The sequence below is a fragment of the Palaemon carinicauda genome, chromosome 1 (genome assembly GCF_036898095.1).
Source record: "Palaemon carinicauda isolate YSFRI2023 chromosome 1, ASM3689809v2, whole genome shotgun sequence".
NCBI lineage: Eukaryota > Metazoa > Arthropoda > Malacostraca > Decapoda > Palaemonidae > Palaemon > Palaemon carinicauda.
Genome location: NC_090725.1, coordinates 106,964,885 through 106,989,336, shown reverse-complemented (window position 1 = coordinate 106,989,336; position 24,452 = coordinate 106,964,885). Strand labels below are relative to the sequence as shown.

At 44.9% G+C, this 24,452-nt stretch overlaps 1 protein-coding gene and 1 long non-coding RNA gene across 3 annotated transcripts in view; one reads left to right on the top strand and one right to left on the bottom strand.

The window, feature by feature from the left end:
* The window catches only part of Snr1 (SWI/SNF related, matrix associated, actin dependent regulator of chromatin, subfamily b, member 1), a 582,028-nt gene that overhangs the window by 161,936 nt on the left and 395,640 nt on the right, over positions 1-24,452 (top strand). The window contains exons 8-9 of one of the 2 annotated variants that reach the window (XM_068383913.1): positions 9,452-9,583; positions 13,824-13,904. In XM_068383913.1, the coding sequence (XP_068240014.1) occupies positions 9,452-9,583; positions 13,824-13,863 (172 nt within the window). In that variant the 3' untranslated portion in view covers positions 13,864-13,904. Of the gene's footprint in view, positions 1-9,451; positions 9,584-13,823; positions 13,969-24,452 lie in introns of those variants that run through there. The other variant, XM_068383908.1, reaches the window with a different exon arrangement.
* The window catches only part of LOC137650784 (uncharacterized), a 155,442-nt gene continuing 138,301 nt past the window's right edge, over positions 7,312-24,452 (bottom strand). Inside the window, exon 3 of the long non-coding RNA XR_011046057.1 lies at positions 7,312-9,540. This is a non-coding gene — a long non-coding RNA (uncharacterized lncRNA). The remainder of the gene's footprint in view (positions 9,541-24,452) is intronic.

Here is a 24,452-nt window from a genome sequence, read left to right as displayed (position 1 = left end):
TAATTGATGAAACAAATTTTATTGTAAACTTCATCACAAAACTCTATGATGCCTCTGACTACTGCCTGACCAAAGAAACACTGGGTCCTTGTTGGTCGGTCACAGTAACCCAAATAATAAATAAAAAGCGCAATTGGAAGAAAATTGAAAATCTTGGAATTTGTTCCAACACGGAGTACTTACCTCGAACTACTTTCTTAGGAGTATCTGGGATTCTCCTCCCAACCGACCAGAATTTTGTGTAATTTCCCCTATCCCCGTTTTCTATGATGGGTCCCTCTGTGGCGGATGAATACTCGCCCTGAGGCGACCCGGGTCAGCGAGAGCGCGTGGCCAGGTCTCGGTCACCAGTAAGCTTCTGGTCGCGGCGTGATTAACATCTCACCGCTCTCTCACATCCCGTGCGACCCTATGTGTCCCCACGTGGTTCCCGCCTGTTTAACTATTACCTTATATCCTTTCATCCACCTCTTTCCCCTGTGTTCTTGTGTTGCTTGGTGCTTTGGTGTACTATTATGGAACATCAACGCCGTTGCCCCGAGCCTAATGCCGGTAAATCTTGTGGTGCGTTCCTATCTAAACCGGAGGTTGATCCGCATACCTTGTGTTCATTGTGTAGGGGTAGTGTGTGTGCCCCGTCCGCCACGTGTCCGGAGTGCGAGTCCTGGCCCGAGATCCAGTGGGCACTCTACGGTACCAAGAAGAAGGCGACCAAGAGATTTCCCAAGAAGGCGAACACCTTGGCTTCGCCCACGGCTCCGTCGGAGAAAGGTTCCCCGCCACCTTCCCCTACCCAGAGTAGGGGATGAGGTAAGTCCGTTGCGGGGAAGCGGCACATTGCCGATCCCTATGAGTCTGATGTTCCTGATGTGGGGGATGTTGTGTCTGTGCAGGCGTGTGGGGGACCTGCTGGGGGGGCGGGAATGTGCTTGGGAGACAAAGTTCTGGTGCCTACAGGGCCCGTCTCTACCGAAGACCCGGTGTGGGGTAAGACGGCTCCGGCTCCTTCCTCTGCATCGTGGCTGTGCGTTTCAGGTGCTTCAGCAACTGGGGGAGAAGCGGACAAAGAGAGTGCGCCGACATGCTCGTCGAAGCCAGACTCCTTCACATGGATGGCCCCTAGGATGCCCTTCAGGTCCCCGATGAGGTTAGAAGAAGAGTTCAGTAGTTGGTTCGGCCCCAAGAAGACTGTGTGGTCTCCCCCGGCGCCATCGTCGACGCTCCCGCCCGTCTTTATGCAGCCGATCTCGCCGGTGAAACGACACGTGGACCTTCCATCAGCATCAGACTCGGCGAGCTCATCATCCGCCCCGTCATCGCCCTCATCTTTATCATCTTCGTCGAACTCGTCCTCCTCAGAAGATTACGGTCCCCGGGACTCTAGGAAGAAGCGTAAGAGGTCCCGTAGGAGGAGGTCTTGCTCGCGGTCAGCCCATTCCAAGAAACGTGCCAGGACCTCCAGGAAGAAACATAGGAGGGGCCGGTCGTCCAGAGACAAGTGGGTCTGGGTAACCATCCCACGGAGCGAGCTCATCAAGGCAGCCTCCGCTCCAGCCCCTTCCGGGTGGCTCCCTTGAGCCGCTTCATCGCCCTCGTGACACGGGTCCTCCTGTAGGTCTGCCCGTCGCCCGAAGGCATCGACACAAGTCTCCTTCGCCAAGCATAAGCCCGCGAAGGCACCGGCTCCATTCGCCCAGCGGAAAAGCCGCTCCTTCGGACCGGCAGCATGGCCCCTGGCCCCGGTTCCATGGCAGCTCTACCCAAGCGCCAGGAGCAACCGGAAAACCTTGGTAGGCCCCCGACACCACGGAGCTCCGCGGGAGGGAGTAGACCCATGACGGCTACTCCCGTTCCAGCCAATCCCCCTGTACTGCAAGGCCCTGCGCCATTGGTACGGCGAGAGAGAGGAGATCTAGCTCCCCACGCGGCTCCATCCGTCACCGACGAGGCGCCCCACGTGGAGGATCAAGTATCTGAAGGCCTTATTGAAGGGGGAGACTGCTCCGCAGATGACGACTCCTCCTACAGGAAGGTGCTCGCACTCATCAGGCGGCACCACAGGCTGGACGACCCGAAACCCTCGACGGAGCAGGCCTGGCTCTCCGGTCTGGGCAGGTTAGTGGACAACCCAGTCTAGCAGAAGCCGTCCCTAACCCTTCCTTTAGCGCCGGACGTGAAGTTAGGAATGGACCATATTGACAGGTATGTCGTGAGGCAAGCGGACGCCCCCAGGGGCCAAGGGTCCTCTAGACTGCTTCTGGGCCTTAGAACACAGAAACAGTTCTACGTCCCAGATGGTCGCCGGCGGGGGTCCCCGTGCGGTCGAAGCGGCGATAGCCACGCTGAACCAAGGAAGTGCGGAAGACAGGGCCTCCTCTGCCCCAGTGTGTTTCTCACCAGCGGAGGCTGCTATGATGGAGGAAATGGCCCAGGACTTGGTCAACGTCACGTCTTGGCTGGACTGGTGGCCCTGTACCCTAGTGGGTTTCCAGTCCTCCCATGATCTCTCCCTGCCGGAGAATCAGACACTACTGCAAGAACTGATCCGCTCAGGGGGAAAGGCGATGAAGTTCCTCATGTTCCAATCCCTCATGCAGACGGCTAACTGGGTCCTACGGAAGAGAGATACCGTCCTTGATAAACTTCTCCGTAGGCTACCCGAGCGGGAGGAGCTCCCCGGTGTGGGGTGATTCCGTCTTCCCCCCGAAGGCAGTCGAAGAAGTGATGGCGAGAGTCAGGAGGCTCATGGAGGCAGGAGAGCCCAGGCAAGGCGTCCGGCACATAGAAGAGCCGCTCCGGACGGTCCCCACTCCTCATCAGTCCAACCCAGAAGAGATTCCCCGTCGGGTTCCTGGCATCAAGCCTCGCAGCCCTCCCGCAGGCCTCTTTTAGGATTACCTACCCTAATTCAAGGAGAGGACGTTCGAGCCGCGCCTCCAGGAGAAGGTAGGAAGAGAGGCCCCCTACTCCTACCAAAGCCTCAGGTAGGGAGATGCCTCAAACACTCTTGGCAAGCTTGGCGGGACTACGGAGCAGATTCATGGACCGTAGCAGTCCTGAGGGACGAGTACAGGGTGCCCTTCCTGGCGGACCCGCCCCTTCTAATCCTAGACCGACAGGCGGAGTGGTTGGCACCCAAGTACCCCTTAAAGAAGGCGGCATTACAGGAGGAAGTGTCGGCCATTATCGCCAAAGGGGCGTTGGAACCAGTCAAGAACCCCACCCCAGGGTTCTACAGTAGACTCTTCCTGTTGGAGAAGGCAACACGGGGTTGGAGGCTGGTCATAGATCTGTCAGCCCTCAACAAGTTTGTATGCAAGACCGACTTCAAAATGGACACCCGTTGTTGGTAATGGCAGCCTTGAGGGAGGGGGACTTCATGATGTCCCTAGACCTCAAGGATGCCTATTTTCAGATCCCTGTCCACCCCTCCAGCAGGAAGTTTCTAAGGGTGAAATGGGGTGCCCAGGCGTTGCAGTTCAGGACCCTATGCTTCAGGCTGTCGACAGCTCCTCAGGTCTTCACGAGGGTCTTCACAACAGTTTCAGTCTGGGCTCACGAACAGGGCATCCGCCTGATCCGATACGTGGACGACTGGTTGTTGCTTTCAGCCTCAAAGGAAGTACTGAGGGAGCAAGGCGCGAAGCTTCTATGGTTCTGCAAAGACTTGGGTATCACCATCAACCTATAGAAGTCGCAACTGATACCCTCCACCAGGATGACCTACCTGGGGATGATTCTAGACACCAAGTTGGCGAGGGCCTTCCCCTCCTCAGAGAGGTTAGAAAATCTGGACCGGATAATGCTCCCCTTCCTAGCAAACCTTCCGAGGAGAGCCCAAGACTGGCAGGGGTTAGTGGGCCACCTTGTGTCGTTGGAGAAGTTAGTCCCCCGGGGGAGACTCAAACTAAGAGCGGTTCAGTGGAACCTAAAATAATTCTGGACCCCGGGGGGAGTCCCCGCACAAGATAGTCATGGTGTCCTCGGAGACGGAAGAAACCCTGAAGTGGTGGCAGGACAGGACGAACACTCTCAAGGGAATGCCCTTTGCGATCGATCCCCTGGAGATGCTGCTATTCACGGACGCATCAAAGGAGGGTTGGGGAGCCCATCTTCTCGATGAAGCAGCGAAACGGAAGTGGTCCCCCGAAGAGAAGAGCCTTCACATAAACGTCCTAGAACTGATGGCCGTTCAGAGGGCATGCGTGGGCATGCGTGGAATTCGTCCACCTTCTTCGAGGAAACACAGTGGCGCTGATGTGCGACAACGCCACGGTGGTAGCCTATGTGAAAAAGCAAGGACTAAAGTCGAAGGAGTTGTGCAGTCTCACGACAAAGATCCTGGAATGGGCCGCAAAGGAGCGAATCGAGATCACAGCCAGGTTCATTCCAGGGAAGAGGAACGTCCTAGCCGACGGCCTCAGCAGGATGGGCCAAGTGGTAGGGTCGTAGTGGTTCCTACACCCAGAAGTGGCTCAAACGGTCATCCTGAAGTGGGGTCGCCGATAATGGACCTCTTCGCCACAAAACTCAACGCACAGCTCCCCGTGTTCTGGTCTTCTGTGCCAGACCCAACAGCGGCGTTCGAGGACGCCTTTCATCACTTTTGGGACAACCTTGACGTGTATGCCTTCCCTCCCTTCAGGACGCTCAGGCAGGTCCTCAACAGAGTGAGATGAGCAAAGAACCTGTGGATGACTTTGGTAGCGCTCTGGTGGCCGGAGAGAGAGTGGTTCGCGGACCTAAAGGAACTGGCACTCCTTCCACCGTGGCCCCTTCCAGACAGAGAAGACCTCCTCCGTCAGCCCCACTTCCAAAGGTTTCACGAAAACCCTCGGTCCCTCCCCCTACACACGTGGAGGTTATCGAGCGGCTCCTGAGGAAGGAAGGATACTCATCGAAGACCGCAGCAAGGATGTCAGGTTACCCGAGACGGTACTCAGTCGCGGTGTATCAAGCAAAATGGGCCACTTTCACAAAATGGTGCGCCTCGCAGAATCTCAGGCCGTTGGAGGCCTCCATTCATAGGATAGCGGATTTCCTAGTCTATCTGAGAGACGTTGTAGGTATGTCTATCCCAGCCATCAAGGGTGTCCGAGCTGCCTTGGGCCAGGTCTTTCTCCTCAAGGGTCTAGATCTAGGAGCTTCCCGGCAGATCTCGATGCTCATCGAGAGCTTCGAACAATCGTGTTTTCCCCGTTCCTCTAGGGTACCGCAGTGGGATGTGGCCAGAGTTCTTAAGGCTTTGTCTGAGCCTCCCTTCGAACCCCTCAGAGACATTCTGGACAAAAGAGCTCACCCTCAAGACTGTCTTCCTTCTCGCCCTGGCCTTGGCTAAGCGGGGGAGCGAACTCCATGGGCTGTCGTACGAGGTCTCGCACGCGAAAGGGTGGAAGGAGTTGAGTTTCAAGTTCCTGCCCGATTCCGTGGCCAAGACGCAGAACCCAGCCTCCTGGGACCCTAGGTTTGAGGGATTTACAGTGCCATCAATTCCGCGATTGGACAACCCGAGGTATTTGTTGCTATGCCCGGTCAGGGCAGTTAGAAAATACCTGGAAAGGACGGGATTAAGAGTCTGTTCGTCTCCTCGGGCGTGGTGAAGAAAACAGTGTCCAGGAACACTATCTCCTGGTTACAGATTGAGGGACCCTATTTTCAAAAAAAAAAAAGAAAAAAAAAAAAGACCTAATGGGTAGCTAGAATTATTTTTTCAAGTAGGCAGAGGAAGGGACAGAGAGATGATCTGAACGGATGCAAACGCCCTTATTATTAAAAAAATAAAAATTGAGGGACCCTATTTTCAAAAAAAAAAGAGAGCCTATGACAGTGCTGGAACCTCGGTGCTAGGTAAGCCTAGACCCCACGATATTAGGGGTCTGAGCACTTCGCTAGCCTTCGAGAAGAACATGGCTGTGCGCCAGATCCTGAAGGCGGGCACATGGTTCAGGCAGTCCACCTTTACTGCCCACTACCTGAAGGACTGTACCAGGAAGTCTCTGGACTGCTTCTCAATTGGCCCGGTCATTTCTGCGCTCCAAAAGATTTAAGGTTGAAAACCCGGGGAAGCCCGTGGAAAGTAATTCCAAGCGACAAAAGTTTCTTCCTTACTTTTCCCTCTCCATTCCCTTTTTCCTTATACCTCCCATGTGTGAAACGTTCAGTGGAGACGTCCATGTCCGTACAGAGGTGAGTTACTTAGACACTAAATAGTTTTTTGCATAGTTCTCCCCAAGTCTCATATCCCGTTATTGGTCAGAAGAACCTAGCCTCCTATCTAGGTTCAATCTTTATTATAAAGCAGGTCTCTCGGTCCGTAAGACCACCCCCGCCTCCTAAAGTATAAGTCTCCTAAGAAAGTAGTTCGAGGTAGGTACTCCGTGATGGAACAAATCACAAATTTGAAGTAACTTGTATTTTTCCTAACAGTACTTACCTCGAACTACTTTCGAGTTATGGCCCGCCCATCCTTCCCCGAGTGTCTTACAGGACTTTGATACCATATCTATCAAAAACTTACTGGTAACCGAGACCTGGCCACGCGCTCTTGCTGACCCGGGTCGCCTCAGTGCGAGTATTCATCCGCCACAGAGGGACCCATTATAGAAAACAGGGATAGGAGAAACTACACAAAATTCTGGTCGGTTGGGAGGAGAATCCCAGATACTCCTAAGAAAGTATTTCGAGGTAAGTACTGTTAGGAAAAATACAAATTACTTAAAATTTGTGATATTTAAAAACCTGAATACCAGCCCCCTATTGTTAGGCAGTAAAGCAAACTCTTTGATATAGCCATTGTCAGTGTATTGAAACCTTATAAGATTGTTAAAATTAGAAAAGAAGGAACAAAAGGTAAGATCATCTTGTTGCAAAAGTATGTCTCTAGCATATCAGAAAATACTTCAATACAGTTGTGGTAGAAATTCTGAAAAATTAATGCCTATTGTAAGCAGGCTTCTTAGAGTATACAATAATGCATAAGCTCATTATTCATGATGATAGAGAAAATTTTAAATATTGGAACAATAATAAAAACGTGCAGAATTAATAATGGGGGGGGGGGGTTACTTTTCATCCATCTAAAGAAGAGAAAAAAGAACTCCATTAAGTTTTGATACACTGAAGACATTTACTCAATAAAAGATTTATGCAAGAGGAGCTTGAATTGGCATTTTCAAATTGTAGTTCAATGGCCCCTGGGAAAGATAATTAAATTCTATAAGAGATCTGAACCAAACATTGATTTCCAAAGCATCAATAGTAGTACAAATACCCAAGTCCGGGAAGGATCAAAATAATACAAATAATTACATATCAATTTCATTTATCAGTTTATTTTGCAAAATACAGGGAAAAATTTTAAATTGTAGACTAAATTGGTGCTTACATTGTAACACTGTATCACATTTGCAGTGTGGCTCACAAACAGAAGCGGTCCTCTTTGGACTCTGTTCCACACTTGGAAAATGACATATCATATACAGAGGTTTTGAACAAAAGCAATTCACTGTATTTATATTTTAAATATTCCGGAGGCACATGAAGACTTATACTACGAGGCACTCAATACTGCACTAAAATCCTTGCATCATTATGGTTTTGGGGACACTTTCCTAATTAAAAATTTTATTGGTGAATTAACATTTCAAACTCATAGACAATACTCATTCAGAATCTTTGTGAACTCCAAGGTAGTGTTTTGAGTAGGACTCCTTTTGCATTGGTAATTAATGATATAGTTGCTCAAATGCTACAGAGTATAAATAGCCTTTATGTGGATGAATTTGCAATATGCTGTTTTTCAAATAATCTTCTTCACTTGCAAAGAATCCTTAATAACGCCTCTCGAGAAATGCGAGTTAGAACTGTGTCCGTTGGGTTTAAACTTTCTGTATGGAAAAAATCAAGCAATTATGTTTTACAAAAGTAGTGTATAGAAATAATGCCAAGGCCTAAATATGCATCATCTCCTCCTACGTCTATTTGCGCCAATAGGCGTAGGAGATGATGATGATGGGTAATACTCAAATCCGGTTCCAAAACAAGGTAAAATTTTGTGGACTAAATGCCCACATCAATTGAAAAGCATATGTATATTATATCAAGTCTTAATATAATAATACCCACAACCTGATAATGAAATTATCTCATATAATATGAGGTGCAAGGAGATAAACTATACTGATGATCTATAAATCATTAGTCTTATTCAAGATAGATTACAGTAGCCCAATATATAGATCAGGATCTGAAGCTTTTTTGAAGTCTTAAGAGTCCTGTGACTTTGGTGTGAAGTCTTCATATATTCACCAAATTGCTCAGTCTTATGTGGAAACAGTGAACCACCTCTCTTCTTGCATAAATTTTAACCCTTTTACCCGCAATGGACGTACTGGTACGTTTCACAAAACTCATCCCTTTGCCCCCATGGACATACTGGTACATCCTTGCAAAAAACTGCTATTTACATTTTTTTTTGCATATTTTTGATAACTTTACAAAAAGCCTGGGGGTTAAGGGTTGGAAAGTTCCAAATAGCCTGGGGGTAAAAGGGTTAATCATTCAAATTGCTTTGAAGATCTTATCTACCCTTTTCCAACAAAGGATTCTAATTCTGAAATATAGTGTTTTTCAAATAATTGTGTAAATTGAGGCACTCGCCACTTGTATATGAGGGTCAGCGCATTTATCTGTAGTCCTAATCTATAGTCGAAAACAAAATTTGTGCTGCCTTCTATGTTGTAAACATTCGTTGCATAAGATCCTAGAATACCCTCTTTGTATGTAAATTTCTTGTTTCATATGTTATTTGTTATATACAAACTGTAAAATTCTAATTACGATACGAAATATGCTGTATGTAATGATGATAATAAAGAAGCAATGAATTTGTCAGATATAACAATAAATCAGATTAGTTAATAGAAAAACTGTGCACAGTCATTAGCTGGTAAGAAAAAAGATCAGATAAGATATAATCACTCATTGATGTAATTAAACTAATACAAAAGTCATGAAAAAATACATCTCTCTCTCTTTCCAAAAAAGCAGAAAAGTATAATTGCAACATACACAAGCATGACTATACAATCAAATAAGCAGATGTTTTGTAATTTTGGTAAACATACCTTTACAAATAAATGCCAATAATTTTTATGATAAAAAATCATAAAAATGTACATGATTTCATCTCTCAGGAAAATAATATTTTTCCTCAAACAGATTTATATGATTTTATTCAAGTTGTATTAAGATTGGAGCTGAGTATTGGAATTCCTAAGACTAATCAGAAAACAAATGATGGCACTGAAAGTTAAAATTAAATTGATTCAATTAATGGATAATTTTGTTGGGGCAAACTTATTATCTGAAAGAAATGTTTTGAAGTAGCTTTCATAGTCCTAGAAAATACTGATTCATTAATGTCTATGGTTATGCTTTTTCTCTTCTACAGTGAAGCACCACTACCATGTGTTGAAGTACCATTCCGATCTCAGAGTGAGGCAGATCAGTGGTCTCCATTCCTAGAAACCCTCACAGATGCTGAAATGGAGAAGAAAATAAGAGACCAGGACAGAAATACCAGGTTAGTTATCAGTGTTTTTCTTTATCTTATTCATGATTTTAATAAAAGAAAAAGAAAAAAAAAACCTTTTCAATACTTGGTGAGAAATGGTCAACATTGAGTACATAACCTCGAATTTCTATAAATCTCTCTTGATGTTCCTATTGCTTTGTTCTCAAATCTGTCTCGGCATCGACGTTACCCAAAATATACACTTATAAGACGGTTTATTGGACTTGACCCCATTACTGAATTTGGATTTTTTTGGGAGGTTTTATCTTATTTAAATTTTAATTAGGGTTGCTTTGTATGTTGGTGAGAGTAGTACATGGGGCTTTGTGAAGCTTGTGTGCCACATTATTGTTTTTCTATATGCTTAAAAGAAGGCCGTTTGTTTATAGTTCCTCTGTTATTAGTCAGGTTCATTTTGTTTGGATTTTAACTTTAGTTTGATTTTTATGCAGTATAAAAACTAAACGTTTTCTGAAACGTTATAATATGTGCAATCAGAAAAATTTTCCCATTTACCCCAAAATTGCATATGGCAATCATCTTGTATTTTTACAAAATAGCTGCCATGAAAAAGCTTTCATCAGTATACTGACTATAACCTACAGCTTTCATTTTGACTACTAAACTGCCATTTCTTATAGCAGTTCTTGCAAATATTTATTAATGTCATAAGACACATTGGCCATTAGACCATAGTATGCACCAACCACAAGCATAAGGTTATCTAGTGGTCTGCTTATTGTTTAGTCAAATAAATTTAGAAAGGCAGTCGGGGAAAGGTGGTCTTCAGAATCTTTGACTTGGGTCAAGGCAGAGAGATTGAGTACAGGAACAAGCGATCCACCATACATTCTTAACCTACCAAAGTCCCCTCGGGCTCAAGTACGGCCGTGCAAGGTGCCATCCCATCTAAAGAGTAGCGGGGCGTGATGATAAAAGGTGCAGAAGTCCAATAACCTGGAAGGAAGGTGGGGCTACTCCTATTAGCATGGGAGGTGCTGCGTAGAAGTAGCCTGAGCTAACAACTCCCCCTGGCAATGGAAGATCTACCTGAAAGACCTATGAAAGCTACGACTTCCTTAGGTCAACTCGTCATCAGCAGAATGCTCAACAGGAAAGGGTGAGGAGTTCTAGCCACTAAGAAAGCTGTAAACATTAGGGGTTCCCCACCCATGCAAACATGAAAACTCACATAGATCTGAATACTCCAGACTCCTGCGGCTTGCAAAAAGATCCCACCAGAGTTTTCTTGGGCGTTACCCAATCCAACTCCCACGAACGCCTTGCTCGCTTCCTCCGCTCAGGGCGAAGGTCCATCACTGCGTCAATAGACCATGACCTATACTAAGCACACAGGGATGCCTGCGAACAGTTTCCACGAGTACAGAGGGAGTGTATATCTACAGCTGGCTAGACCAACCAGCTTCTGATTCCACCCCTTCCCTGACAATGAGCTTCTTGCTTCTATTCCACAATTAACAACCAAAATTCACTTCCTGAAAAAATTAATAAGTTTGACAGGAGCTGTCTGAACATTCATAGCAGACAGCAGCTGAAGTATAAAGTGAAGGTTCTCCACAAGAGAGGACCACCCTTAACCAGTAGGATAGGTGTTTGTTATCCAACTTTAACAACTGATTCCAGCTCGTACTTGAGTAATCAGTCAAAGGTTTGTATGAGAACTAGAAAGGTTCGAGGTCTCTTAGGGAGGTCTCGTTTATAGACAACTACCGGCTGTTGCCGGTCGAGTTCATGCGTACTGAACCAACTGCTTCGTCCCCGGTGCCAGTGGCTCCTTGGAAGGGGACTCCTAGTCTTCTCGCCTCTTTTGCAGCTAAGCCCCAGGAGCGGAAGGATAGGAAAACCCTTCTGAAAAACCGAGTTTCAGAAGTTCTTGATGTACCAAAACAACAGAAGGGTACTGTCAGTTCGGTACGTATCTCGTCATTATCTACGCCACAGAACCTCTCCTCTAGGCCTTGTGCCTCTTACGGGGTAGTTGTTGATGAACTCGACCCAACCTAGGCTCCTATGGGTGTAAGTCTGGAGCTAGAAGAGTCAAAAGACATAGAATCTGACTACTCAGACAGTGTACTACCTCAACCAGCTAGTGCTAAAATGTCTACCATTGATCAGAGAGAGTTGCACCATTCCTTCATACTTGTGTTGGGCTATGTAAGAAAAATTGATGGGTTGCATACAATCCTTGACTACTTCTGCCAGGCCCCTTGAAGACAAGGATTGAGCTACCTAGTTTAGGTTGGTGAAGGGTGCCAGGAAGAAAGTCATCTCCCAAATCGCTGAGATGAGTAACTCTCTCAGGGCTAGCAACTTGTCGTCGCAGGATGCAAAAGCTTCTTTGCAGGTCGCTTTATGGATCGACTACTGGGCTGGCTCAGTTGGTTATCTGATCGCTAATAAGAATTTGGCCGATTTAGTCAAGAAGAAGGCAATGAATACCTTTTTGCTCTCTGAAGCAAAAGCTGTCGAGTTTCTCAGTCACAACATAACCTATCATTGGGCAAATTGGATTTGGAAACAACAAGACCGTCATTTCAAAGTTCCACTGGCAGGTGCCAGAGAGAAGCACTCAAGTTACGTAACTTGTCAATGGAGGGTCCTTCCTTGTTCAGCTCAGGAGATGTTGACACGGTTGCAAAGCGCTGAAGGAAGGCACGTTTAGACTCCTTACTTCACAGGGCGGTGATATCTCACTGCTACTCTTCAGCACCATCTGCTCCAAGGTCATCCTGTGTCCCCATCAAGAGCACAAGAAAGTGTCAGTTGCTTCAGGGCAGTCCAATGCCACAGCCCTTTCCTGGAAATGGCACTAGGGACAGAGGTGAAAGATGTGGCCGCTCAGCCCATTGACGGGTGCCCAAGCCTCCAGCCCAAGCCCTGATGTCAGAGCGGGGATATCCTTGGGGCAGAACCGTGAATGGTCTCAGTCCTCAGCGTGGGGTATCATGTCCCATTCACTCTCTCCTTTGACACAACATCCAGTGATGTTGTATTGCTTTGCGAAGGGATCAGTGAAAGATCTCGCCCATCAGGCAGAAGTCTAGACCTTGTTGGAGAAGGGCACTCTCCAAGAGGTCCTTGATGGGTTCCCAGGCTTCTACAGTCGACTCTTTCTTGTAGAGATGTATGGAGGCTGAAAAACCAGTCATCAACCTCACTGATCTGAACAAGTTAGTCCATCAGACTTCATTTAAGATGGAGATGACAGAAATGGTCAGATAGGCAGTCAGAGCGAAGGGCTTCGTGATCACACTGGATCTCAAAGACACGTACTTCCAGATCCCAATCCATCGTGCGTCAAACGAGTACCCGAGATTCATTCTACACAAACGGAATTACATGTTCAAAGTACTGTACTTCAGCCTGTCCGCAGCACCTCAAGTGTTCACGTAGTCTCGTTCTTTGCCCATGACAATGGCATTCGTTGTCTTGTTATCTGGATGGTTGGTTGATTCTCACAGACTTGGTGGAGACCCTTCTACATCAAGATAGGCTTCTCGCTTTTTGTCATAATCTGGGGATCGTTATAAATTCAATAAAGTTTCCTCCGTAGCCAGCACAGAAAAACAGGTATACCATGGGATACAGATAAACAACCAAAAGGCAAAGTTTTTTCTTCCCAAAGGAGAATAGATAGGCTCAAGGAAGCAACACAAACTTTCCTTTCGCAAGACTTGCTACAAGCAAGTTTTGCGCCTGTTGGGCCACCTGACCTACCTGGAGCTTCTGGTACTGTCTTTGCATTCAATCTCTCTAATGGCAGCTGAAGACCTTTTGGTCGTAGCACAGGGGTCCTTTGGGTACCGGTAGGGCCAGAGCAGAAGAGCGCCTTGAGTGGGTGGGTAGCAGATACCAACTCTCAAGGGAGTATATATTCTTTCCTTCCCCGGATTTGATGCGTTTCACTAATGCTCTTTACTCATACTTGGCTCACTATCACCTATCCTCCAAGAAGTCTTGCCAACAATCAAGTGACACAACCCACTGGGTGAGTGTGTGAGTGGGGTGGTCATACTACCCATCACTATACCCACTTGAGGAGGATTGTTGACACCTTGCATTAAACATCGCTAGAATCCAGCTACGCTGAAAACATTTTTCTATAGAAGAAAGCTCAGGTTTGTATTGTTAGGAAAAATACAAATTACTTCCAAATTTGTCATATATGTATATGAAAATCTGATTTTTTGTCTGAACCTTTCATTGAAACATATTTTTTATTTTGCAGGAGAATGCGTCGTCTTGCAAATACTACTCCTGGATGGTAAAAAGATACTTCATCATTAACTTTTCTCCTTTATAATATTAGTAATATTAGACAAACTTTTTTTAGGCATATGTAGTCATCAGTTGTAATAAATATCATTTATATTTATTGTGTATTAATCAATTCCCTGTATGCAATTATTTGTTAATGTAAAATAGGTTAACCCTTGGGGCGAGTTATTGCTAAGTTTTTCATAAGATTTCATAAACTACCATAAAATAACAGCTTTCGGAGTTTCTCTATCCTCCTGACTCCCAATGCACATTATTAAAGAATGCCATTGCAAATCAATTTGATATATATTCACATTTTTAGAGGTTTGAATGCTGTCTGACCTACAAGGCTTGCTGTTAAAAGGCTAAATCTGGAATCCAATATAACCTGATTAAAAAAGAAAGATTTTGTTCCGACACAAATAAAACCCTTGCTCTTTACATGAGAAATAGAAAATAGCACAAAATAAAACACTGCTAATAAAAACTTTAACAGGGTGTCAACAATCAGTCCGGTTGTTAACAATGGGTACTGGTCCCCCACTCGCTCACAACAAACAAATTTTGATTTTAGCCTTGGTTGAGAGTGGACATTCTCTTTCATGCTCAGGAATTGAGTTTCCCAAACATTTTTATAATTTATTTTCCTTTTCAGACTTGAGTGGTGAGGTGAACCTTAAGGTTTCTGGCATGCTGGTGTGTCCTTGCAAAAGCAGCACGTTTATGTCAGTGATGGAGACAGATCCTCACTGACTTTGCCCTTCGTGCAGAGGACACCCCTGCACGGATGACTCCAAGCCACGAGTGTTGGGAGTGGTCATCCTTCCAGTGGGAGCAGTATGGCAGGAGGAGGAAGTCCAAAACGTATTCTTCTTTGGGGTCTTCCTCGAAGTCTAAGAAATCCTGATAACTTCCTCCCTCTCCTGGTACCCTCCCTTCTCTTCTCGTTTAGCCTATGGTGGTCGATCGAGTAAGAGTAATGGCCGTTTACCTCTCAGGCAACCCTTGTGTCAGGAAGTTCTTCCTGTCTCCCGTAATGAGGAGGTAAAACCTTCCTCCCCTGGGAATTCCACATCACGAGACGTTGCGTCTGCTGTGGCCGTCCTTAGGACTTTATGGTTCCCTGTTGAAAGACAGGTTATTAGAGGTGTTGATTCCTGGGGCTCTGAAGGACTGTCCAGTACCTTTTGTTTCTGCCAGGGTTGGGTTGGCATTTGCCCTTTAAAGCCGACAGGAGGGAGCCCTTTCGGTTTGGTCTTAACATTGACGACCTTCGTCCTCTGCAGTGGATCCTCTCCCATTTGAGGATCTGCAGGATAATGCTCCGGTGAGCTTTACCCCAGCATGCTCACCCTTTGAGGTTTGATTGCGCTCAGCGTGAGGACAGGCTTTTCCATCCTCCCCAAGGTAGCGCACAAGCGAGCGTTCCCCAAGTGTGCTCACCCCTCTAGGTGAGTTCCAGTGAGGACAGGCTTGCCCGATTTCCCAGGATAGCGGTCAGGCGAGTGTTCCCCGCTAACCCGTCAGGGCGAGTTCAATCAGTGCAAGGACAGGCATGCCTGTCCTAGCCCTTCTGAGCACGCTGATTATTCGGGGACCTTCAGCGGACGCCTTTGCAAGCGTGTAAGGTTGTCCTCACCTGGGAGTACATCTCCCCAGGTAACTCAAAAGCCAGCGTGCCATAACCCTTTGGGGCTCGTTTGTGGTCCCATTAGCTATCATCTGGCAGAGTCGATCCTCCTAGGTCTCATTTCCCTGTGGCTTAACCTGAACATGACATCCTATCTTGAATTCGCCTGTTCTGGTTTATAGATGAATGACGATTATGAATTGGATGACTTTGTAAGCGAGCTACCAGCTACAGCCAGCCCAAAGGCTCTTGACACAAAGGAATGCAAGCCAGTCTACTTTCTTGCTAATACTGGCTTGCATGAGGCAATGTAACAGCTTTGACAAAGCTCCTTACTCTCCTCTTAATTAAGGGGAGCGACGTGGCCATAGATTTCTTCTGCCCTTAAACTCGACAGTTTCAGCCTAACCCCAGGCCTCGAACTTAGAAAAGTTGGCGACCCAGTCAGTTATGCCCCAAATATGGATAGTATGGAAAAAGATATGCTTCAGGCCACCTCCTGGATGGACCACTGGTCACGGACACTAGGGTTTTTGGCCACCATCGAAAACTTGGCTGACCCCGAGAAGCTGAAAGTGTTCAAGAACATGGTTCTTGCTGGCACAAAGGCGATGGACTTCTTTACACGCAATGCTACTAACCAGTGGGCCAACTGGTTCCTGAAGAGACACTTGTTTAGAGACAGGTGTCGAGGAGGGAGATAAATTTTATCCATAACTCCTCTGTAAGATTAAAGTCCTTATTTCCTCTCAAGGACATCAAAGTAGTGACCAAGAACTTGGGGAAGGGGAGCAAAGTCTCCCTCCTCCACAGGGCTATTATATCTTGGTCTTCCTCGTCAGTACCTGCTAGGCCAAAAGCTTCTCCTGCACCGTCAAGATTGACCAGAGGCAATATAGTAGCAGCCTAAGAAGGATAATCCCCAATGCCTGCCCTTTTAGAGCAAGAAGGCCGGAGGACATAAGACTAAAAATGAATATGAGTAAAACTAAGATGAAGTTTAATGAAAATGCAGACACAACAAATAAGAGATATGGACGAAGCTTTAAATATTGCTAATGAATATTTGTACTTAGGACAGTAAGTATTTCAACTGGCCACAAGACCAAAATTAAAAGAAAGATAAGGATGGGATGGAGAGCTTTTAGTAAAGAAAATGAGATCGTCAAAAGTAAAATGCCACTTCATCTAAAAAGAAGAGTATTTAATCAGATGGTCCTACCAGTTTGAACTTATGCATCAGAAACATGGAATCTTATTAAAATCTTATATCAAAAGCTAGTTACAGCAGTGGAAAGAATAATGATGGGAATAACAATAAAAGACTGAAAAAAAGCAACATGGATACAAGAGCTAACTAAAGTAGAGGATATTTTAAAAATTTATAAGGAAAAGAAATGGACATGGGCAGAACATATAATGGGAATGACAGATAATAGATGGGTCCCTAGAGATTGCATAAGAAGTAGAGGAAAGAAAACATGACTGATGAGGTAAGAAATTTGACAGACCATAAACAGACACGAGTGGAAAGACATGTCTAAGGTCTTTGTTCTGCAGTGTATTACTTATGGATGATGATGATTGTTGCTTTATTACTATACTGTGTAAGAAAACAAATAAATCATATTTAGCCACGGGGGCATATAAAAATTAGAATAGCGCCAACGTAATCCCTGCGTGTCATAAGAGGCGACTAAAAGGGACGGGACGAGGGGGCTGGGAACCCCCTCTCCTGTATCTACATCCTGTGAGACATCGACAGAGAGATGGAGCTGGGGGGGAGAGTGACTGCTCCCCGCACTCTAGTTTTGGGGTGTTTGAATGTGCGTGGATGTAGTACGATAGAGAGTAAAATATGTGAAATTGGAAGTATGTTTAGGAATAGAAGGATGGATGTATTGGCCTTGTGTGAGACGAAGATAAAAGGAAAGGGTGAAGTGATGTTTGGTGAAATGTCTGGTAGAGTGTCTAGGATTGAAAGGGGAAGAGCGAGAGAGGGTGTGGCTTTATTGCTGAGTGAATGGATAACAGGTAAAGTAGTGGAATGGAAGGAGATATCATCTAGGTTAATGTGGGTAAGGGTTAGGTTGGGTAGGGAATGTTGGGCGTTTGTCAGTGCGTATGGGCCAGGTAGTGAGAAAAGTGAAGAAGAGCGGAATGACTTCTGGAATGAATTAACTAGGTGTGTAGAAGGGCTGGGTAGAAGGAATTATGTAGTTGTCATGGGTGACTTGAATGCTAGAGTGGGCGCTGGAGAGGTAGAAGGTGTCATTGGGAAGTATGGCGTACCAGGTGAAAATGAGAGTGGTGAGAGACTGGTAGATGTGTGTGTTGAGCAAGAGATGGTGATAATAGCTTTTTTAAAAAGAAAGATAAAAATAAGTATACATGGGTAAGAGTGGCAAATGGAAGAGTAGTAGAAAGGGCATTAATGGATTATGTGTTGATAACTAAAAGAATGTTTGGAAGACTGAAAGACGTGCACGTGTTTAGGGGTATGGCTAACGGTATGTCTGATCATTTTTTGGTGGAAGGAAAATTAGTTATAGCAAAAGAGTGGGGGAATAGAGTAGGTGGATGTAAAAGGGAGCTAGTGAGGGTTGAAGAGCTAATAAAACCGGGGGTAAAAAGTAAATATCAGGAAAGGTTGAAAATGACATATGACGAAGTGAAAGTAAGAGAAACTGGCAATTTAGATGAGGAGTGGAAGTTAGTAAAAGAAAATTTTGTTGGGATTGCAAGTGATGTGTGTGGCAAGAAGGTTGGTGGAGGCAGCATGAGGAAGGGCAGTGAATGGTGGAATGAAGGAGTGAAGGTAAAAGTGGAAGAGAAAAAGAGGGCTTTTGAAGAAAGGCTGCAGAGGAATAGTATAGAGAAGTATGAAAAATATGGAGAGAAAAATGTGGAAGTAAAGCGCAAGGTACGTGAGGCAAAGAGGGCAGCTGACCTGAGGTGGGGTCAGGGATTAGGCCATTCATATGAAGTGAATAAGAAGAAGTTTTGGAAAGAAGTGAAGAGAGTAAGGAAGGCTGGCTCAAGAATTGAAGAGACGGTGAAAGATGGAAATGGAAGGTTGTTAAAGGAGAGGAGGCAAGGAAAAGATGGGCGGAATATTTTGAAAGTTTACTGAATGTTGAGGATAATAGGGAGGCAGATATATTTGCTGTTGCAGGTGTTGAGGTGCCAGTGATGGGAGATGAGAATGAGAGAGAGATTACAATAGATGAAGTGAGGAGAGCACTAGATGAAACGAGAGTAGGAAAAGCGTCTGGTATGGATGGTGTGAGAGCTGAGATGTTGAAGGAAGGGGGTGTGACTGTACTTGAATGGTTGGTGAGATTGTTTAATGTGTGTGTTGTGTTGTCAATGGTACCAGTAGATTGGGTTTGTGCATGTATTGTACCACTATATAAGGGTAAGGGAGATGTGCATGAGTGTTGTAATTCAAGAGGTATTAGTTTGTTAAGCGTAGTTGGAAAAGTGTATGGTAGAGTAATGATTAATAGGATTAAGGATAAAACAGAGAATGCAATCTTAAAAATACAGGGTGATTTTAGAAGAGTTAGGGGTTGTATGAATCAGATTTTTACAGTAAGGCAGATATGCGAGAAATATTTAGCAAAAGGTAAGGAGGTGTATGTTGCGTTTATGGATCTGGAGAAAGCGTATGATAGAGTTGATAGGGAAGCAATGTGGAATGTGATGAGGTTATATGGAGTTGGTGGAAGGTTGTTGCAAGCAGTGAAAAGTTTCTACAAAGGTAGTAAAGCATGTGTTAGAATAGGAAATGAAGTGAGTGATTGGTTTCCAGTGAGAGTGGGGCTGAGACAGGGATGTGTGATGTCACCGTGGTTGTTTAACTTGTATGTTGATGGAGTGGTGAGAGAGGTGAATGCTCAAGTGCTTGGACGAGGATTAAAACTGGTAGACGAGAATGACCATGAATGGGAGGTAAATCAGTTGTTGTTTGCAGATGATACTGTACTGGTTGCAGACACAGAAGAGAAGCTTGGCCGATTAGTGACTGAATTTGTAAGTGTGTGTGAGAGAAGGAAGTTGAGAGTTAATGTGGGTAAGAGTAAGGTTATGAGATGTACGAGAAGGGACGGTGGTGCAAGGTTGAATGTCATGTTGAATGGAGAGTTACTTGAGGAGGTGGATCAGTTTAAGTACTTAGGGTCTGTTGTTGCAGCAAATGGTGGAGTGGAAGCTGATGTACGTCAGAGAGTGAATGAAGTTTGCAAAGTGTTGGGGGCAGTTAAGGGAGTAGTAAAAAATATAGGGTTGGGCATGAATGTAAAGAGAGTTCTATTTGAGAAAGTGATTGTACCAACTGTGATGTATGGATCGGAGTTGTGGGGAATGAAAGTGACAGAGAGACAGAAATTGAATGTGTTTTGAGATGAAGTGTCTAAGGAGTATGGCTGGTGTATCTCGAGTAGATAGGGTTAGGAACGAAGTGGTGAGAGTGAGAATGGGTATAAGAAATGAGTTAGCAGCTAGAGTGGATATGAATGTGTTGAGGTGGTTTGGCCATGTTGAGAGAATGGAAAATGGCTGTCTGCTAAAGAAAGTGATGAATGCAAGAGTTGATGGGAGAAGTACAAGAGGAAGGCCAAGGTTTGGGTGGATGGATGGAGTGAAGGAAGCTCTGGGTGATAGGAGGATAGATGTGAGAGGCAAGAGAGCGTGCTAGAAATAGGAATGAATGGCGAGCGATTGTGACGCAGTTCCGGTAGGCCCTGCTGCTGCCTCCGATGCCTTAGATGACCGCGGAGGTAGCAGCAGTAGGGGATTCAGCATTATGAAGCTTTATCTGTGGTGGATAATGTGGGATGGTGGGCTGTGGCACCCTAGCAGTACCATCTGAACTCGGTTGAGTCCCTTGTTAGGCTGGAAGGATGTAGAGAGTAGAGGTCCCCTTTTTGTTTTTGTTTCATTTGTTGATGTCGGCTACCCCCCAAAATTGGGGGAAGTGCCTTGGTATATGTATGTATGTATAAAATAAACAAGGTTAGTCTTATAAAGAAGTGCTTTCATTTCATTAATTTCAAATGTGTACAGCAATTACCAAACATAACTTTACAGAGTATCAGGAAACCTTGCAATAATACTGACAAGGTTTTAATTTTGCAGCATTGACATGTAGAACTTAATATTTCTGCCAGTACAATAAACATGCCAAGGTCTTGCTGTGTGAACAGCAGTAGTCTTACCTGGGTGATAGAAGTCACTGTTTAAATCCTACAATCCAGTGGGTCCTCGACTTAAGACATTGATCCGTTCTTAATACGCTGTGTAACCCGAATTTCAGTGTAAGTCGGAACACCATAAATAGGTTACTCTATCCGTACTGTACTAAACTATAATAAAATGTAACAAATGACAAAAACAGTACCAGAAAAAGAGAAAACAATTCCTTACCACATGAAATAAATTAAATACAGTATTAATAAAAAAAGAGAACAATTCCTTACCTTATTCCTATGGTTGGCTTCAAACAACCTTTTAGCCTTTTCCTGAATAACCATTAGGCTCATCGGAATACGCCGTTGATTTTGATCTTCCAACCAAAGCACTAATAATCTTTCCATTTCAATAATCAAACCACTACGCTGCTAGGTTATCACTTGATTTCATAGGAGCAGATCCTTTCACATGTTCAGCGATTCGCTCTTTATCCTTAAGAATAGTAGCCACGGTCGAACGACTAAGGCCAAGCGATCGGCCAATGTTCGTTGGCGTTTCACCGTTTTTAGACCGCTTAATAATATCTAATTTCACTTCCATGGTGATGGCCTTTCTTTTCTTTGATGCACTACCATCAGAAGAATCTGCCTTACGCTTTGGAGTCATAACTAAGGGCAAAAAGTTAAAAAAAAATGAGAGAGAACAGGCAAACACAACCAAAATGGCGTATCACTGGAACTGAGAGACGCCGTCTTCCTCGCCCACAACCACCACAAAGCGTATTCATCTGCTGCCCGCTAGAAACAAGTTCGCAATTGTTTATGTCACTTACGACGCGACGGAACGACGCTTAATATTATTTTTTATATTTTTATGGGGCATGTTCGTAACCTCGAAACAGTGTCGGGACCATCGTAACCCGAGGACTCCCTGTACAGTACTGTATTCACAATACTGCAACAAACCTGGCTACTATTCCCAGCATCTACCATTAGATATAGCCTTGATCCTCTATCTAACACATCTTACTTTCTAAGGGTTTGAAACTCATTGAAATCGGTCTTAAACTATGAAATCTCATGTTTAGGATACAGTGGAACCTCTACACACGAACGTATCTACATCCTAATTTTCCAACATCCGAAGTAAAATTCGAGCAAATTTTTGACTCTACACTCAAATTTTATTTCGACACACGAAGTAAGCAATTTTCATCGTACTGGTTGTATCCGAATTTTTCGACACGCGAAGTACAATTCGAACACGTTCCTACTCTACACCCGAATGTTTTTTTCGACACCCGAAGTAAACAATACTCGTACGCGTAGTCGGTGCTCATAGCGCCTGAAGTGTTTTTTATTTCCGCCGATAGAAGGCAGCACTTCGACCTCGGAGGGACCCTCAATTAGCGCGGCTCGGGTCAGTCCTCTGTTCTCGTCGGCTTCTTGCAGTTGTGCCCTGTGAGTTCTGCTATTAACTGTGTTTTAATCGTGATTTTTTACGTGCATCCTTTAACGGTAGTTTACGTAAAGTATGGGCCCTAAAAGGCTTAGTTTTGGTAGTGGTAGTGGTGAGAAAAGGAAGAAGGAAATGCTTTCTTTAGACGTAAAGCAGGAAATTATTGAAAAACATGATCCGCGTGAGGGAACTTGCTAAACAGTATGGCCGTAATATGTCGACGATCTTGACAATCCTTAAACAAAAGGAAGCTATTAAAGCAGTGAAACCTAAGGGGATCACCATAATTTCAAAACGCCGTAGCTCTATCATAGAAGAGATGGAACGACTCCTGCTAGTGTGGATCAAGGACAGAGAGATCGTTGGCGACATCATCACCGAGACCGTCATCTGCGAGAAGGCGCACGCCATCTTTACGGACTTGAAGGAGGAGAGCTCTGGGGGTGATGCTGGGGAGAGTTCAACCGAGCCTTCCTCAAATGATTTCAAGGCATCTCGTGGCTGGTTTGAGAAATTTAAGAAACGGTCCGGGATTCATTCAGTTGTTCGCCACGGAGAGGCTGCTAGTGCGGACACAAAGGCTGCAGCTGACTTTGTCAAGAACTTCGAAAGGATCGTGCTGGAAGAAGGCTACGTAGAGCAGCAAGTGTTTAATTGTGATGAAACCGGGCTGTTTTGGAAGAAGATGCCCAGTCGAACCTACATCACCGCCAAAGAGAAGAAATTGCCTGGGCATAAGCCAATGAAGGATCGGTTGACTCTTGCTCTATGTGGCAACGCTAGCGGGGACTTTAAAGTCAAGCCCTTACTGGTTTACCATTCTGAGAACCCTAGGGCCTTTAAGGCACACAACGTCGATAAAGACCAGCTTCATGTTTTCTAGCGATCCAACTCGAAGGCCTGGGTCACTAGGCAGTTCTTTGTGCAATGGGTTAACCAAGTTTTTGGCCCTTCTGTGAAGAAGTATCTTCATGAACAGAAATTGCCTTTAAAGTGCCTGCTATGCCTTGACAATGCACCCGTCGCACCTGCTCACCCCCCGGACTTGAAGATGATATCTTCGATGAATTTAAGTTCATAAAGGTGCTGTATCTTCCACCGAATACCACCTCTATCCTCCAGCCCATGGACCAGCAACTCATCTCTAATTCTAAGAAGCTGTACACCAAGCACTTATTTAAGCAGTGCTTTAATGTCACGCAAAGCACCAACTTAACTTTGCGTGAATTTTGGAGGAGCCACTTCAACATCGTGCACTGCTTGAAGATCATAGATCAGGCTTGGGTGGGATTAACTCGACGGACCCTCAATTCTGCCTGGAAGAAGCTGTGGCCTGATGCAGTTTCTTCCCGAGATTTCGAAGGTTTTGACCCCGAACCTGATCCCGTGGTGGGTGCAGCGAAAGCCGTAGAGGAAACTTACCACAGATGAGCTCAAGGAACTCCATTCTATGTCTGAGCACATGAGTGATGATGAGGAAGGGAGCGAAGAGGTAGAACATGTGTTAGGTTCGGCGCATATAAGAGAGGTGTTAGGAAAATATCAAGACGTGGTCGACTTCATCGACAAATACCACCCAAAAAAATTGCAGATTTGTCGTGTAGTTTCGCAGTTCGATGATGTTTGCCTAACTCACTTTCGAAACATTCTGAAAAGCCGTACCAAGCAATTATCTATTGATAATTTCTTTAAAAAAAACTACGAAGCGAACTCGTGATGAAGAGGATGTAAGTGATTCGAAGAAAACGGCAAAGAGTGAAGCGGAAGAAAGTGAAACAAAGAAAACGGCAAAGAGTGAAGCGAAAGAAATTCAGTCAATTTTAAGTGTAGAGAGTGAAAGTGATTAAAATTAATCATCAAAAAGAAAAAAAGAAAATGTAAAAAAAAATATAAAAATAAAAATATAAAATAAGCTAAGTTATGTTAAAGTTCACTTAGTGTAAGTTAGAATAAGTTACGGTAGTGTACGTTTATTGTAGTTAACCTCTCTACCTCCTCGCCGCCCGTCCATCTCCTCTCTGCATAGCAAGACCAACAACACCTGCGCTGGAGTTTCTAAGGTAAAGTGACGCTAAAAACCCGTTTCTTATTTATCATTTTTTGCTAATTCTTCTTATTTACATGTCTATTATCTAATTTAGTGTGCATTATTCTCATGGGAAATTATGTGTAGTAGTTTATTAAGAAGTTATCATAGGTTTTTGGGCTCAACCACGGATTAATCCTATTTCAATGTATTCTTATGGGAAAATTTGTTTCTAAATCCGAACATTTTCTACATCCGAAGTTGGTTTTGGAACGGATTAAATTCGTATG